Source organism: Chenopodium album, chromosome 3 (genome assembly GCF_948465745.1).
Source record: "Chenopodium album chromosome 3, dcCheAlbu1.1, whole genome shotgun sequence".
NCBI classification, from domain to species: domain Eukaryota; kingdom Viridiplantae; phylum Streptophyta; class Magnoliopsida; order Caryophyllales; family Amaranthaceae; genus Chenopodium; species Chenopodium album.
Window position 1 is genome coordinate 18,529,661 of NC_137836.1, and position 14,287 is coordinate 18,543,947.

Sequence of the window (14,287 nt, forward strand, 5' to 3'; positions counted from 1 at the left end):
ATGAAGTATTGAGTTGCAAAATTAAATTATCAATATTGACAACCAACATATCTTTTCGCTTAATACATAAACGAGTAGGACTCATTGATGTAGTAATTCAAGTGTGAATTAAAGGAAAAGATGGAACTTTGTTTTACGGCGCATTAGATGCTTAATTATTCCTAACAAAGTATAAAAGTCAAAGACTATTAAAGAAATGGTTCTTAAAATATTATGAGATAAAGTATGATAAGAAATATAGGAAACAAGGAACGAAGAAAAGGAATAAGATTCCATTTCAACCCATGAGTTCATGTTATTGTAGTTAACTTAGCAATTCATTATCTTCAAAAGTATCGGATATTTCTTGAGTGTTCCACTTTGAAAGTGACCTCAAACTATTAAAGATAATCTAAGTTATCGACTTACAAGCTAAGAATGAAGCAAGTGGTTCTACATCAGTTGTAAGGACATATGCTTTTTTTAAAGACCTTTAAGCTAAGGCTGGAACAAATAAATAGTTATTGTGTTCCATAATCAGCAATTGATCCGTTTACACACGGAAAGACTCACATTCAAAGCAATGAGAAATAGTTGCAAATTTATTTTAATGGCATGGTTGTCTAAACCATGAGTTAAGAATGCTTAATTATAAACAAACATTATCTTAACATGATAAACTAGTAAAAGCTCAAATTCATGGGCATGATTTGCGTTCCGAACATCTTTAGCAATGTCACATCGACAAGAACGTACTCAAGGCTCTATTGGATACGCTTTTGATAGTTGATCGATTCAAAATCGTTCTAAGACAAGCAAGTCTTACTTCTTAAAACCGACAAAGTAAAGAGCTATTGTTCTTGGTATAGACAATTGACTCCGAAAGCTAAAGAGGATTCATTTACTTCAACGACTCACAAAGAATTTGAAAGAATATGGCTATATTAATCAAATGTGAACAAACTAGACCTTGAATAGTTCAAGAGTTCAATAAATTACAGAATCGACTTGGCAAGATATCAAAACGTCTAGATTAGATTGAGCGATATTTGCTTGATCCAAGCGTGACCATCACAAAGTTATGAAATTAAATTTTCATAAATAACTCCACAAAGAACATAATGTGACTTCAAGGAGACCTTAATGCCATTTAAAAATGACTCGAACAATGATGGATCACATCCCTTCCTATAAAGTTCTTAATATTTGCACGAAGGACTAATGTTACACTAAAAAAAATGTCGAAGCTAAGAAAGGACGCCATATTTAGTTATGGATAGAATTATCTTCTAAATGTCTTTTCAAGTATATTCTTATAACTCTTAGCCACAGTGGGAGTTCATTGGCTCAGTGGGAGCTAAGTGACTCAATGGGAGCTCACTAGCTTAGCAAGAGCTAGGTGGTTAAGTGGAAGCTTAATGGCTCATTAAAGGCTAAGATAGCTCAAGTGGGAGCTAACTGTTTGTTTCACAACAAACTTTTACCTAAAGACAATATACATGTCTCTTTGTAAGCATTCACGTGAGACCATGGGCATTACCTCCACAACCAAATTGAGAACATAGTGTTTGTTGCTCTAAGTGGTATCTATCTGGAAAGTAACACGTTTCCAAATCTACAAGTGGGAGGAAAATGAACTCGATGACCACCAAAATTTTTTGAAAAGTTGGAGTAAGATTAAGAATATCAAAGGGCTTTGGAAGCGCTTTAAAACTCAGTGTTTGATGCAATAACCCCGTATAGGTATAGAATTCACCGAAGGCTTGGGCTGAATCCTATAAATTTTCTATTAAGTTAGAAATAAACCTAAGACTTACATGCATACTATTTACTATTAGATAGTAAAGGAATAATGTCTTGTAAGATAGCTACGACAAATCCAAATTACGAATAATGGTTAGAGGGCATAAAAATCCGAGATAGACTCCATGTTTGATAACCATGTTTGAAACTTGATTAATTTGTATAAAGGGTGAAAGACCCATCGATTGCAAATAAGTTTTCAAGGAGAAAACTAACAAATGTGGAAATGTATATACATACATAGCTAGATTGGATAAAAAGGATACAATTAAATTCACGGAGTTGATTTTAATAAAAACCTATTCAACCAATCGGAATGCTAAAGTCTTTTCGTGATTGTTTAAGCAAAATTTCTCATATGAAATATGGCAAAATAGATACCAAAACCGCCTTCCCAAAATAGGATTTCGAAAGTGACTATGGAATAGTTTAAGGGTTTTGAAAATCTTAATAATGCTAGATTTGAAAGCAAGCTCAAGGAATCTATCATGGGATTAAAGGAAGCATTGCATATAGGAATTGGAACGTGTTTTCTCATAAAGTTAATAAGAGGATTGACTTATGGAGAAACATATAAATTCTCATGAATAAGAAGTTTAGTGGGAGAAAAAGTAAAGGTCCAACGAGAAGTTTACAAACTCTATTGTGAAATAACTATCAAATGCTAAATGCTTAGATTTGAAAGTATTTTCGACAATGGACCAAGAAAAAGACAATACTTAGTACGTATTGGGTATTAAGTTCTATTATATAGACTTAATAAAATGTTTGAACGTGTAAAGGAGTTTATTGTGTTAAACATGAATTGAAGGACTTTGAAAGACTTTCGACCCGTATGTAAAAAACTAAGTAAATGTTTGAACTAAATATAAGCTAGGCTAAATACTAAGTCAAACATGAAAGACTCTAATAGAGACTTTCAACCATAACACACATCAAACTGTTTAGCAAAGACTCACTGAAAGTGAATGAGCTAAAATGACAAATTGATGGAATAAGATTGAGAATTACTCTGCAATTTAATCCATCATGTACGATGGAATATGAAATCGTCGCACGACTTACTTGCTTAGAGCATCTGAAGTATGTATGTATTACCAATCAATCTGAATCTATGTAATAGATCGTTAGATTATGGCCAAGAACATCCAAAGTACTTGGATAAGTAACAGGATGAGTTCTTGACTTGTGGAAACAAATACAATTTGAGAATTGATGTTGCAAGCACAAACCTTAACAAGGATTAGATCCTTAACAAGGAAGTCATTTATAAGCACGAGCTAACAATAAGTCGTGGCTTTAGAATGGTAACATGGACGTGGATCCATGTGTAATGTGCAGGAATTTAAGGAAAATTTCCATGATCACAAGTTATTAGGGTATCCCAAATCATTGTCAGCCGTTTGGAATGAAACCCAAGCAAAGCATCATCAGGAAGTCTACTAAAATATCTATTGAGAATATTGTTGCCTTAATGGCGATAATAAAGAAGATATTCTATGGAAAGTTTGTTGCTAAACATTAATGATTGTAGGTTGTCAAGTTGAAGGTCTCAATCATGAAAATGAGTGGGAGCCATCACTTGAACAATAAATCCTAAATCACATATAATCCATGACACTCTCTAATTTTATCATCTTATTATGAAAGTGATCAGTAATGAAGATGCTAAGATTAGCAAAGTAATTATAACTAAACCTATGCAATGAGTGAACGACAACATTCACAATTGCATGAAAGAAATCAAGCATATTAGATATGGGTGTGATTTCTATAATGTTTTATAAAGAGTGATACTCTTAAAACATTTGGAAAAACCATTTATCATAAGATGAACCATTCAAGTTTTATCACTCCGTTTGCTATTTAATTGTGGTTTAGGATTAAATAATGAGTCCATTCTATTCTTGGAATATTCAAAATAGGGTATCAAGACCAGTCTAGGTAAGGAAACATCTATTAAGTGAACGTTGAATATTATAATCGAAAATTATCCCTAATCGAGGTCATTTAAACGATGGAAGATTAATGACCAATTGATATTAGTGTGTAGTCTGATTTATAGCACCGTTTCTTGTGCTACGAGGACATGAATGTCATAAATCATTTGCACAGGTATTGGTTTAGAACCATACTAGATCAACCTATGAGAATACTTTAAGAGATTAAAAACGTCATAAGTATACTTCTCAATATGGCTATCAGAACCTATTTCCTCGACCATGAGTATTGTGAGTTCTCTTGTTTGAGTACTAGTCTGCTTTGATGTTGTCAAACGTCTGCCGTAATAGGGGATTATAATGGCAACACTCGGGTGGCTAGGTCCTCTCAGTAAGAGGAACTACATTACAAGACTGGGAATGTCCCCTTAATAAAATAGGGAAGATGTCTTTGTTGTATACAAGGCCTCTCGTAGAGCGAGACTCTGAAAATGCATGGCCGTGCTCGGATGGATTTTAGAAATCATTTGTTTATTGACAATCGGACTCGGAATCGAGAAACACTTCTGGATATAATAAGGATGACAAAATAATCTTACCTTATAGTTCATGAAGAGACATTAAGCGACATAGGAAAAAGGGTGTACACTAAATGCGCACTTGTCCGGAAGGACAAGTGGGAGATTGAAAGGAATGGTGTCCTTCGAACAAGTGTACTATTTCATTAGTGGGTTTAGAATTATTAGAAAGCTAATATATTCAGTAAGGTCAAGTGACTGGAATGCCTAGGTGGAGGTCGCTTCTTATGAGTAATATTAATGCATAATTCATATTACAGCTAAATCTTGACTGAACCCTTCGGGTCACACCCTTAGAAGTAAACGAACCGACTCGACGAATTAATTCGGAAGAAATTAATTCATCGCCCAAGTATTAAATATTTAGACGTCAGCGATTCGAGCTTAGAGCGTCGAAACCTAGTGTCGGAAGTCGAGTCAAAAATAGTAAATGACGAGACGCGCAAAATAATAATAAATCGACCATATTCCCAAAATACCCCTAGCATCGGAGTGCCCCGAGCATCCGAGTGCTAGGGGAAAAAATGTCCTAGCATAGGTGGCTCGAAAGCGCACCAAGCCGAGCCATGCATGGCCGCCAGGTGCGTGCTAGCGCACCATCACTAGCAACAGCTAGCAACGCATGCAAGGGCCAGCAGCCCGCACTTGTGTGCGTGGCTTGCTAGCCATAGCAGCAGCCCTCAACATCAAGTGCGAGGCTGGGCTCTCGGCTGGGCTGCAGCTGGGCCATAGGGCCGAGTACTAGGGGAAGCAAGTGGGAGCATATGGAAGCAAGTGGGGTGAGGGACATGTGGCACAAGGAGAGTATTGAGTGGGGAGCAAGTATGGTCCCCTACTCTCCATGTGGTCCTCACCACCCTTTACGTATGATAGTGCCACTTGTAGATTTATTATTAGTTTGCTTATTTATTTTAATTTAGCTTTAAAATAAATTGTGGAATTTCATGACTCCCACACTGATGGGATAGAAGTTCCCACTCTCCCTTTTGCCTATAAATACCCATCTTGGGTTTTTAGGAAGAGTGCTTGAGTAGGAGTTCAATAGAGCATTGCATTAGCAAAAACTCTTAAACTCATATAATACTCAGGTTTTGATCGGACCTCGCTAACCTTGAGGTAACGGACCTAAAAGTCGCTAGTAGTTTTTGCGGGTGGATTTCCGTAGGAGGCTCGCGTATTTTCGGAGCTTAAAGCTTTCAAGTAAGAGCCCGACTTTGAGGGTGAAGCACGCTTCAAAGGTAAATTTTGATTTTATCCTTTTATATTTATTTGTTATGCTTTATGGTTTTATTAATTGCGAGTGGTTCTTTGGGTCGGGGTTGTTTCCGCGGTGAGTCGGAATCACCAAACCCCAACAGGACCTCCTTCCTCTTCTTGGGCGGACGCTGATCCGTCCTTCCCATCTCCTTCTCAACCCCATCTCCAATATAGCAGGTCGGACAGACCAAGAATGGGGATTTCGATCAATGAACTGTCCGACCTGCCTCCTCGCAGTGCCCCTCCTACAGGAAATAAGGAGGCCACTGCCAAAGATAAGGGTAAAAGCCCGTTAATTCCTAAAGACTTTCCCTCAACCAGAGGCGGCCATAGCTCTAGGGGCCGCAGCTCGGCCGAGGCAGCAGATCTGGATAGAGTGTTGTCCTCTGAGTTTGGGAGCGCTCCTCACCAAGAGGAAGAGGAAGAAGTTGAGAAGGCGGCCGAGGGTGAGACAGACGAAGGTGAGGCGGCGACCGAGGAGGCCGTCGTCAATATTGATAACTTCAAAGATCCGTACGCATGTACGGTGGGTAGCACGGCCTTAGGCTACCTAAACGACAAGTTTAAAACATATAAGGCATTCCTCCACCTTGGGGAGGGATTTAAGATTCAGCCTCCGAGGAAGTCACATGATGTGGCTACCTGGGAGGCTGAGAGGCCGCGCCAAAGGGCCTTCAGCGTCTATAGGGCAGCCTTGGACGTTGGACTGCGCTTTCCTCTCCACCCTTTCGTCCGTACTATTTTGGACGAGTATGACATCGCTCTCTTCCAGCTAATGCCGAATAGCTAGTTGAACGTATTTGGGTACTTGGTGACGTGCATCTGTAAGGGCTTCAAGCCGGACTTTGCGGTCTTCTGTGAGATGCACTCAATGACCAAGCTGGACGCAGACACGGACAGTTGGTTTATTCTGAGCTCCAACAGAGACTACATGGTGGTGGTTGACCGCGTCTCAAAATGGCGTGATTGTAAGCACCGATTCTACCGCATCAAAACTAGGGAAGTCGAGTTCAATTTGCGGATGGATCGGTTTAACGTTGAGCCGATTCAGCTTGGACGCGGGGATCACAAGCCTGATAAACCACCCGTCCACCCCAGCCAAGAGAATTAGCTTGACTGCTTCAAAGTCAAAAGAGTGAAGAAGGACGGCAAAACTGAGCGCGTTCCGTGTAACTGGGTCCCTCTAACCAGTTGGCTTCGGAACCCTACGTTCATGTCGGCCTACGGCATGTACAAGAACTTGTCCCGAGGTGGACGCTTGGACATACATATTTTTTGTACGTGCATAGTTTTTCCAGTTGAAAAATTTTCTAACACTTTCTTCTTCTCTTTTTATTTTTACAGCTGAGGCATTCAGGATGCTGGATCCGGAACAAAAGGGGGAGGTGAACATGTCGGATATCGACTTGGCTCGCTACAAAGCTCGTCAAAAGTTGTACGAGCAAACAAAGGAGGTAAAAACATCTCTTTCCTCCTCCATGTCTCCTTTTCGTCCGTGTTAGAGTATTGGGAGGAACATACATCCTAACATCACGCGGACGTATCTTTTCGTCCGTGTTGGTATGTTGAGAAAGCCCTCCTTTTTGAATTCTCACGGACGTAATTTTGCGTCCGTGTTGGCATGATGGAAGGGACCTCCTTCCCAGCTCCACACGGACACTAATGCATTGCACACTACTAGAAAAATATTTATTTGCTGTTATTAATTTGCTGCATTTTTGTTAAAACGCTGCAAGTTAAAAGGGGTTTTAAATGTACATAAATCAAAACTATTAATTTACAGGGGTTTTTTTAAAGAATAAGCAGCAAATCAATATTTTCCCCCTTACACTAAACCCTTTCATCCTTACCCGCCCTTAGCCCCTAATTCATTTCACTCCTCCCTCCCTCACGTTCTGCTTGCTTCTTCTGTAAAAAAAAAAAAAAAAAAAAAAAAAAAAAAAAAGTTCTTGCTTCAAAATCCACCACCTCACTCTCCGCCACCTCACTTTCCACAACCATCGCCGACCGTTCCTCCGCCTCAGTCTCTACAAACGGCCGCCGCAGCCTCACTGTCGAATTGTAGGACGAAACCCTAATCAGGTAAATACTTTTTAATTAATTTTTTTTTTTTGTAAATCAACGAGTATCAATTTGAGTTACTCGTAGTATTTTCATCGACTGTCAATTTCACAATTGTTGGGTTTATTGAAGCTAGAAAAAACGAATCATTGAAGCAAAAAAAAGTCTCATTTTTTCGTCAAATTCACAATTGTTGGGTTAATTGGGTTAATTTTTTCGTGAATTAGCTTTCTACCTTGTTCTAGGTTTTAATTTTATCAACTTATTGCTTCTGGGTTGTTCGAATTTGTGGTGAATTTGCTCAATGCAGCTTGTTCTAGGTTTTTATTTTTATTAATTTGTTGCTTCTAGGCTGTTCTGATTTTTTTTTTATGCATGAATTTGCTCATTTGCTGCTTCTGGGTTTTTTAGTATTTTTTTAATGAATTTCCTTAATCTAAGCTAGCTTGTTCTTGGTTATAATTTTTATCGATTTGCTGCTTATGTGAATTTGGTAATTTTTTGTTAGACAATTTTGATACCCATTTAAATCTGTTGATTCAATGAACTGGGTTTGCGTGTGAATTTAGATTTGCTTAGTGAACTGTTGCATTGGTGATTGAGAATATTAGGAACCCATTTTATTGCTCCATTGATTTCATGAATTGAGTTTGCTTATGATTAGGATGTATCTGGTGTATGTATTATAATGTATGAATAATGAAAGAGGGAGTTGAGTAAAGTCATTGCCTTTAAGGGTCAATGTATCACAACAGGGATATAGTCTTCAGCAGAATATTAGGCATAATATATTGCCCAACTTCAAAGCATCAGTTTTGCCTCTCCCTGTTATTGGTGTATTCCCTTGATTACTGCATTTTATCTGTGACAGTGATGATGATATTACTGCGTACCTTGAAACCTCTGGAGAATTATTAATTATCTCTTAAAAACATTTCCAAGGTATTAGTTCAAGACTCAATGCTCGTAGTTAATTTATTTTAAATGATGATTTAGTGTACTTGGTAACATTTTTATGCTAATGCATTTTTTCACTAGGAAGTTTGTTGAACAAATGAGAAGTGAAGGCCAAACATATGATCACTTTTGTCCTTGCTAGCTTGGCACCAACCACCTTTAATTGTGACTTTGGTACGTTATCTTTCCTTTCATATTTTTCTTTATAAGTTTGTATTGGTCATGCACATATTTATTATAATTCTTGGTGAGCTACTATTTCTATGATATGGTTATTGCAAGTGGCTTTGTATTATGTATTAATTATATGCTTCTTAAAAATAAATGTTATGTTTGGTAAAGATTGCATAAGCTTATATGTCCATTTGAAACTTACTTGTGGTTATGTTTGAAATATGATGAATTAGTTCCCATGTTTTAACATATTACTTCTTCAAAAATATTGTGTTTGTAGTGGTTGGTTTATTGAAATGGATCGAAGTTGGATGTATGGTCCACGAAATTCGATCGAGTTCTTGAGTGGGGTAGAGGAATTTTGCAAATGTGCTTTAGATCATCAATCTAGCATAGAGGATGATGAATTTTATTGTCCTTGCGTTGATTGCCAAAATGTTGAAAGGGTGCATAATATCACCACACTTAGGGACCACATTATTCGACGTGGATTTCGGCAACAATATCATGATTGGTTATGGAACGGTGAGAGTGGAGTGTTCAGGGGAAATTCTACATTACATTCAATGCATGACCGATATGTGCAATCTAATGCCGAACTCGAACTTGAACTTGAACATCCACATGTTCATGATGATGAAATTGTTGGTTTAGGAGATAATGGGTCTGAACTAGATGAGGGTAATGACTTTGATGAGGTTTATGTTGATGAGGAGTATGACAATGAGGAAGACAATATAGAAGAAATGATAAAGGGGGCTCAACATGATTTTGATGAACGACCTCATTTATTTGAGAAATTGTCTGAAGCAGCTGAGAAGCAATTATACCCTGGATGTACTGCATATAGCAAGTTATCCGCCGTGCTAACCTTATTCAACTTGAAATCAAAGCATGGTTGGTCTGATACAAGCTTTACATCCTTGCTGGAAACGATGCAAGATATGGTTCCGAAGGGTCATGAATTGCCTAAGTTGACCTACTATGCCAAGAAGTTGATGTGCCCGTTTGGTTTGGAGTATGAGAAAATAGATGCTTTTCCGAATGATTGTGTATTGTATCGAAACGAATTTGCACATTTGGATAATTGTCCTCGATGCCATAAGTCTCGTTACAAGTTTCCCGATGGAGTTCAATCCGGGGAGGGAAGTAAAGGCCCTTCTGCCAAAGTGCTTTGGTATATGCCTATAATGCCAAGGTTTCGGCGATTGTTTTCAATAAAGAATGATGCAAAAAATTTAAGATGGCATGCTGATCGTAGGAAGTAAGATGGACTTCTAAGACACCCGACAGATTCTCCACAATGGGCTCTTATTGATAATCAATTTCCAGAATTTGGCAAAGAAGAAAGGAATCTTAGGCTTGCCCTATGTACGGATGGAATGAATCCATTTGGTAGTTTGAGCACACAACACAGCACATGGCCAGTTCTCTTGGTTATTTATAACCTTCCTCCTTGGTTATGTATGAAGCGGAAATATATGATGATGCCGTTGCTGATATCAGGTCCCAAGCAGCCCGGAAACGATATTGATGTCTACATTGCTCCACTCATCGATGATGTGAAAAAAATGTGGGACGAAGGAATCTCGGTTTTTTATGCTCATTGTAATGAATCTTTTACTTTGCGAGCTATGCTCTTTTGTACAACCAATGACTTTCCAGCTTATGGTAATCTATCAGGGTATAAGATCAAGGGAAAGAAGGCATGTCCAATATGTGATGACAATACAGAATCTACCTATTTGCCAAATTCTGGGAAGTATGTATATAGAGCTACTCGAAAGTTCTTTGATAGGAAGCATCCTTACCGAAAGAAAAAAGCTGTATTTAATGGTAAGGTAGAAGAGGGGATAGCTCGTAGGCCATTATTGGGAACAGAAGTTTATGATCGAGTTAGAGGTATTGAAACGGTGTTTGGGAAACCGAATAAAGCCACCGATCCCGAGGTCATTTGGAAGGAGGAGTCAGTGTTTTGGAAGCTTGAATATTGGCAACATTTACCTGTTAGACATTGTTTGGATGTCATGCATATAGAAAAGAATGTGTGTGATGCCATCCTCGGTACATTGTTTAACATTCCAAACAAGATAAAAGATGGGGTAAAGGTTCGCAAAGATATGATGGAAATGAAGATTCGACCAGAGTTATGGCCCGTGATTAAGGAAAATGCAAGGAAAGGAAAGGGCACCTCATCGTATTTGCCTCCCGCTTGTTATACATTGTCTCGAGAGGAGAAGAGGAAATTCTGTGAATGCCTTTATGACATAAAGGTTCCTAGTGGATATTCATCCAACATTAAAAGACTCGTCTCCAAGACCGACTTGAAATTGGTTGGCATGAAATCCCATGATTGTCATGTCATGATGCAAGTGTTCTTGCCGATTGCTATTCGTGGGATATTGCGTAAGCATGTTAGAGATGCCATCACGAGACTTTTTTCATTTTTCAATACTATATGCAATAAGGTGCTTGATCCGAAAAAGTTAGATAGTTTGCAATCAGAGGTCATCGTAACATTGTGTCAATTTGAAATGTATTTCCCCCCTTCCTTCTTTGACATAATGGTTCATTTGGTCATTCATCTAGTTCGAGAGATTAAGCTTTGTGGTCCGGTCTTTATGAGATGGGCTTACCCATTTGAAAGACATATGGGATCCATGCAACATAAGGTGAGGAATCCAGCTCGACCGGAAGCTTGTATTGTTCAAGGGACGGTGGCAGAGGAGGTTGGTAACTTTATTGCTGAGTTTGTGTCTAGAGCACAGCCTATTGGACTCCCAAAATCTCGACATGAAGGGAGGCTTGATGGTAAGGGTACAGTTGGTGGTAAAGATATATTCGCCCCTCCAGACAAGTATATGCAAGCTCACCTCTTTGTATTACATCATGTTACGGAGGTTCATCCTTACCTTGACAAGCATATGAGTGAGTTGAGATAAAAAAAATCCTTCCAAAGGTGAAAGGGCCCTAATGTTAGTACATAATCGCCTTTTTGTTGATTGGTTTCGTGATGAAGTGATGCATGAGTTGTCTGAAACAGGAAACATCGTCTCTGAAATGATCAAATGGTTAGCATATGGTCCTCAAGAAACTATACTCTCTTCTGAAGGGTATGACATCAATGGATATAGTTTCTACACTGAACGCCAAGATAAAAAGTCAAGGACCGTGCAAAATAGTGGTGTTACGGTTGTTGCTTCTTCCAGAGAATTTGCAAGTGCCAAGGATAAGTCCCCCATTGATGCGACCTTATCATACTACGGAGTAATCCAGGAAATTTGGGAGCTTAATTACACAGAATATAAAGTTCCACTATTTCAATGCAAGTGGTCTGATAAAGGGCGACGTGGTGTGAAAAAGGATGGACCATTCAATTACACTTTAGTTAACAAGAGTCGTTTCCGTGACACTGCAGAGCCATTTATATTAGCATCACAAGCTAAACAAGTGTTCTACGTAAGTGACATCGTTGACAATGAATTGTATGTTGTTGTTCAAGGGAAGAGATACATTCTAGGGATAGGTGATGTAGATGATGAAGAAGAGTATGATAAGTTTGATGACACGCCACCATTCTCAATTCCAGATTGTCATATACCAGAAGGACTAGATGTTGACACTAATTATATGCGCGTAGATCACCAAGAAGGGATTACTGTCGAAGAAACTTAATGATTAGTTCCTGTTGATCATAGAGCATTATTACTTCAGTTGCTATTTTGTGTATTTTAGTGCCAGTGACAGTTCTTATTGTTTCTGTAATGTAGTTATTAAGTACTTCAGATGTTATTTTGTGTATTTTAGTGTCGTTGACAATTCTTCTTGTTTCTGTATTGTAGTTATTGTGTACTTCAGTTACTATGTATTTCAAATTGGTATAGCAGATCTCTGCATTTGGATTATCTTACTTCTCTACCAGTTTTAGTGATTTTTTAAAAAAAAATTATTCTAACACTAATCCTGATGAGTTAGTTTCAAGCACAAAATATGAATTTCACAACATATGTTTGACAGTAAAAAGGAATTGGAGGCTAATCTCAGCCACATACAATTCCTCAAAAATAACTTATCTTGTATTTCCAATTTCTTACCTATAATGTTGTGAGGTGTTTCTGATTATTTTTGTACACTTGTAGGTTAAGGATCATGGCCTGTAATGCTGAATTTGATGGTGATAGGGAAGCTGATGATGACAAAGAGTTGTCTGATAAATCTGAGAGTGATCCCGAGTGTGATGTTGAAGTAGAGGTTGATAAGGGTGAACCAGAGGACATTGCTAATGATGAATTAGAGCAAATGTTTGATAATTATGAAAGGATGGCTGATGCAGCTTCTATGTCTGATGTTGATATGACAATTGCAACACCTTTTACTGCAAATACGACCCATCTAGCTGTGAAAAATGCTAATAAAGGGATGTGTACAAGAAGAGGTCGTGGCACTGGTAAAGGAAGATGTCCGACTAGAGGTTTAAGAGTGAATGAACCCATGCACCTTGAATTTGATCGTTTCTTGCGTCCAACTGGGAAATGGAGGTTTAAGTATGGTCAACAGCTTGGCTTGTGTATACGCAAGCTGAACATCAATTGGGAATGGGGTACTACTGTCAGTGAAGGTTTAAAGAATACTTTGTGGCAAGAGACACAGGTAACTCTAAATCAAAAGCTATCACCTTTTCTTAACTAGTTATCTAAAATTTACTATTGTCACCTCTGAATTATGCAAATGGGGCTGCTATTATACTGCAAATGTGAATAACTTTATGTAAATGATTAACTGATGTGTTTCTCCACTTATATTATTATTCCTAACAGGCCCAATTCCATATACCTGATGATCCAGAGATAAAAAAAGGTGTTTTTAAGTGCAGTAGTTAAGAGATTTGGAGATTTTAAAGCTAAACTAGTGTCTGGATGGATAATTTTCACACGAAAAAAGTCCAAACAAGAGGAAGGTCGCGAGCCATACCAACTTTACAGACACATAAAGGAAGGAGATTGGAAATTATTTAAAAAAACAAAGATGTCCGATGCAGCAAAGGTAATATCATTATTTTAATTTAGGAAAAATTAGAAAAAAATAATCCTAACTTTGTCTAATTTACGTAGAATAATCCCAACTTTCGTTAATACTGGAATAATCCGAACTTTGGGGGGTCTTCTTTTTCTTCAATCCCAAACCGGTCAACAAAAGTCAATGACCTGTTGTAACAGGTTATGTGCCACGTGTCAAGTTACAATTTGTCTAAAAATAAGAAAAATTAAAAAAAAAATTAAAAAAAAAACAAAAAACCCTTAATTCCCCTACCTGACAACTGTAACCCCCACCCCCACCACAACCTGCCACCGCCGGCCACGCAACCACCTCCCTTCCCCTGCCCCAACTGTGCGCCGCTTTCCCCCCTAACGCCCTGTGCCGGAGTTGCGACCCACTTCCACCCACAATTCCCTAATTTTCCAGTCGAAACTCCCTTTAAAACCACCTTGCCCACTCCCGAAAACCCCAACAGCCTATTTCTCACCGTAAAAAACCCTA

General features: G+C 38.3%; 2 protein-coding genes across 2 annotated transcripts; both read left to right on the forward strand.

Moving 5' to 3' along the window:
* Positions 1 to 9,045: 9,045 nt before the first annotated feature.
* Positions 9,046 to 10,017, forward strand: LOC145624915 (uncharacterized). The gene has a single exon (XM_081677999.1). The coding sequence runs from the start codon at positions 9,046 to 9,048 to the stop codon at positions 10,015 to 10,017; it is 972 nt and encodes a 323-aa protein (XP_081534125.1).
* Positions 10,018 to 10,236: 219 nt separating this feature from the next.
* Positions 10,237 to 11,691, forward strand: LOC145624916 (uncharacterized). Its single transcript, XM_081678000.1, has one exon. It carries the CDS (start codon positions 10,237 to 10,239, stop codon positions 11,689 to 11,691), a length of 1,455 nt encoding a protein of 484 aa, XP_081534126.1.
* The last annotated feature ends 2,596 nt before the right edge of the window (positions 11,692 to 14,287 follow it).

Coding starts and splice junctions, on each gene's coding strand:
- LOC145624915 (XM_081677999.1), top strand. CDS start 9,046: ATGGATCGAAGTTGGATGTATGGTCCACGAAATTCGATCGAGTTCTTG.
- LOC145624916 (XM_081678000.1), top strand. CDS start 10,237: ATGCCGTTGCTGATATCAGGTCCCAAGCAGCCCGGAAACGATATTGAT.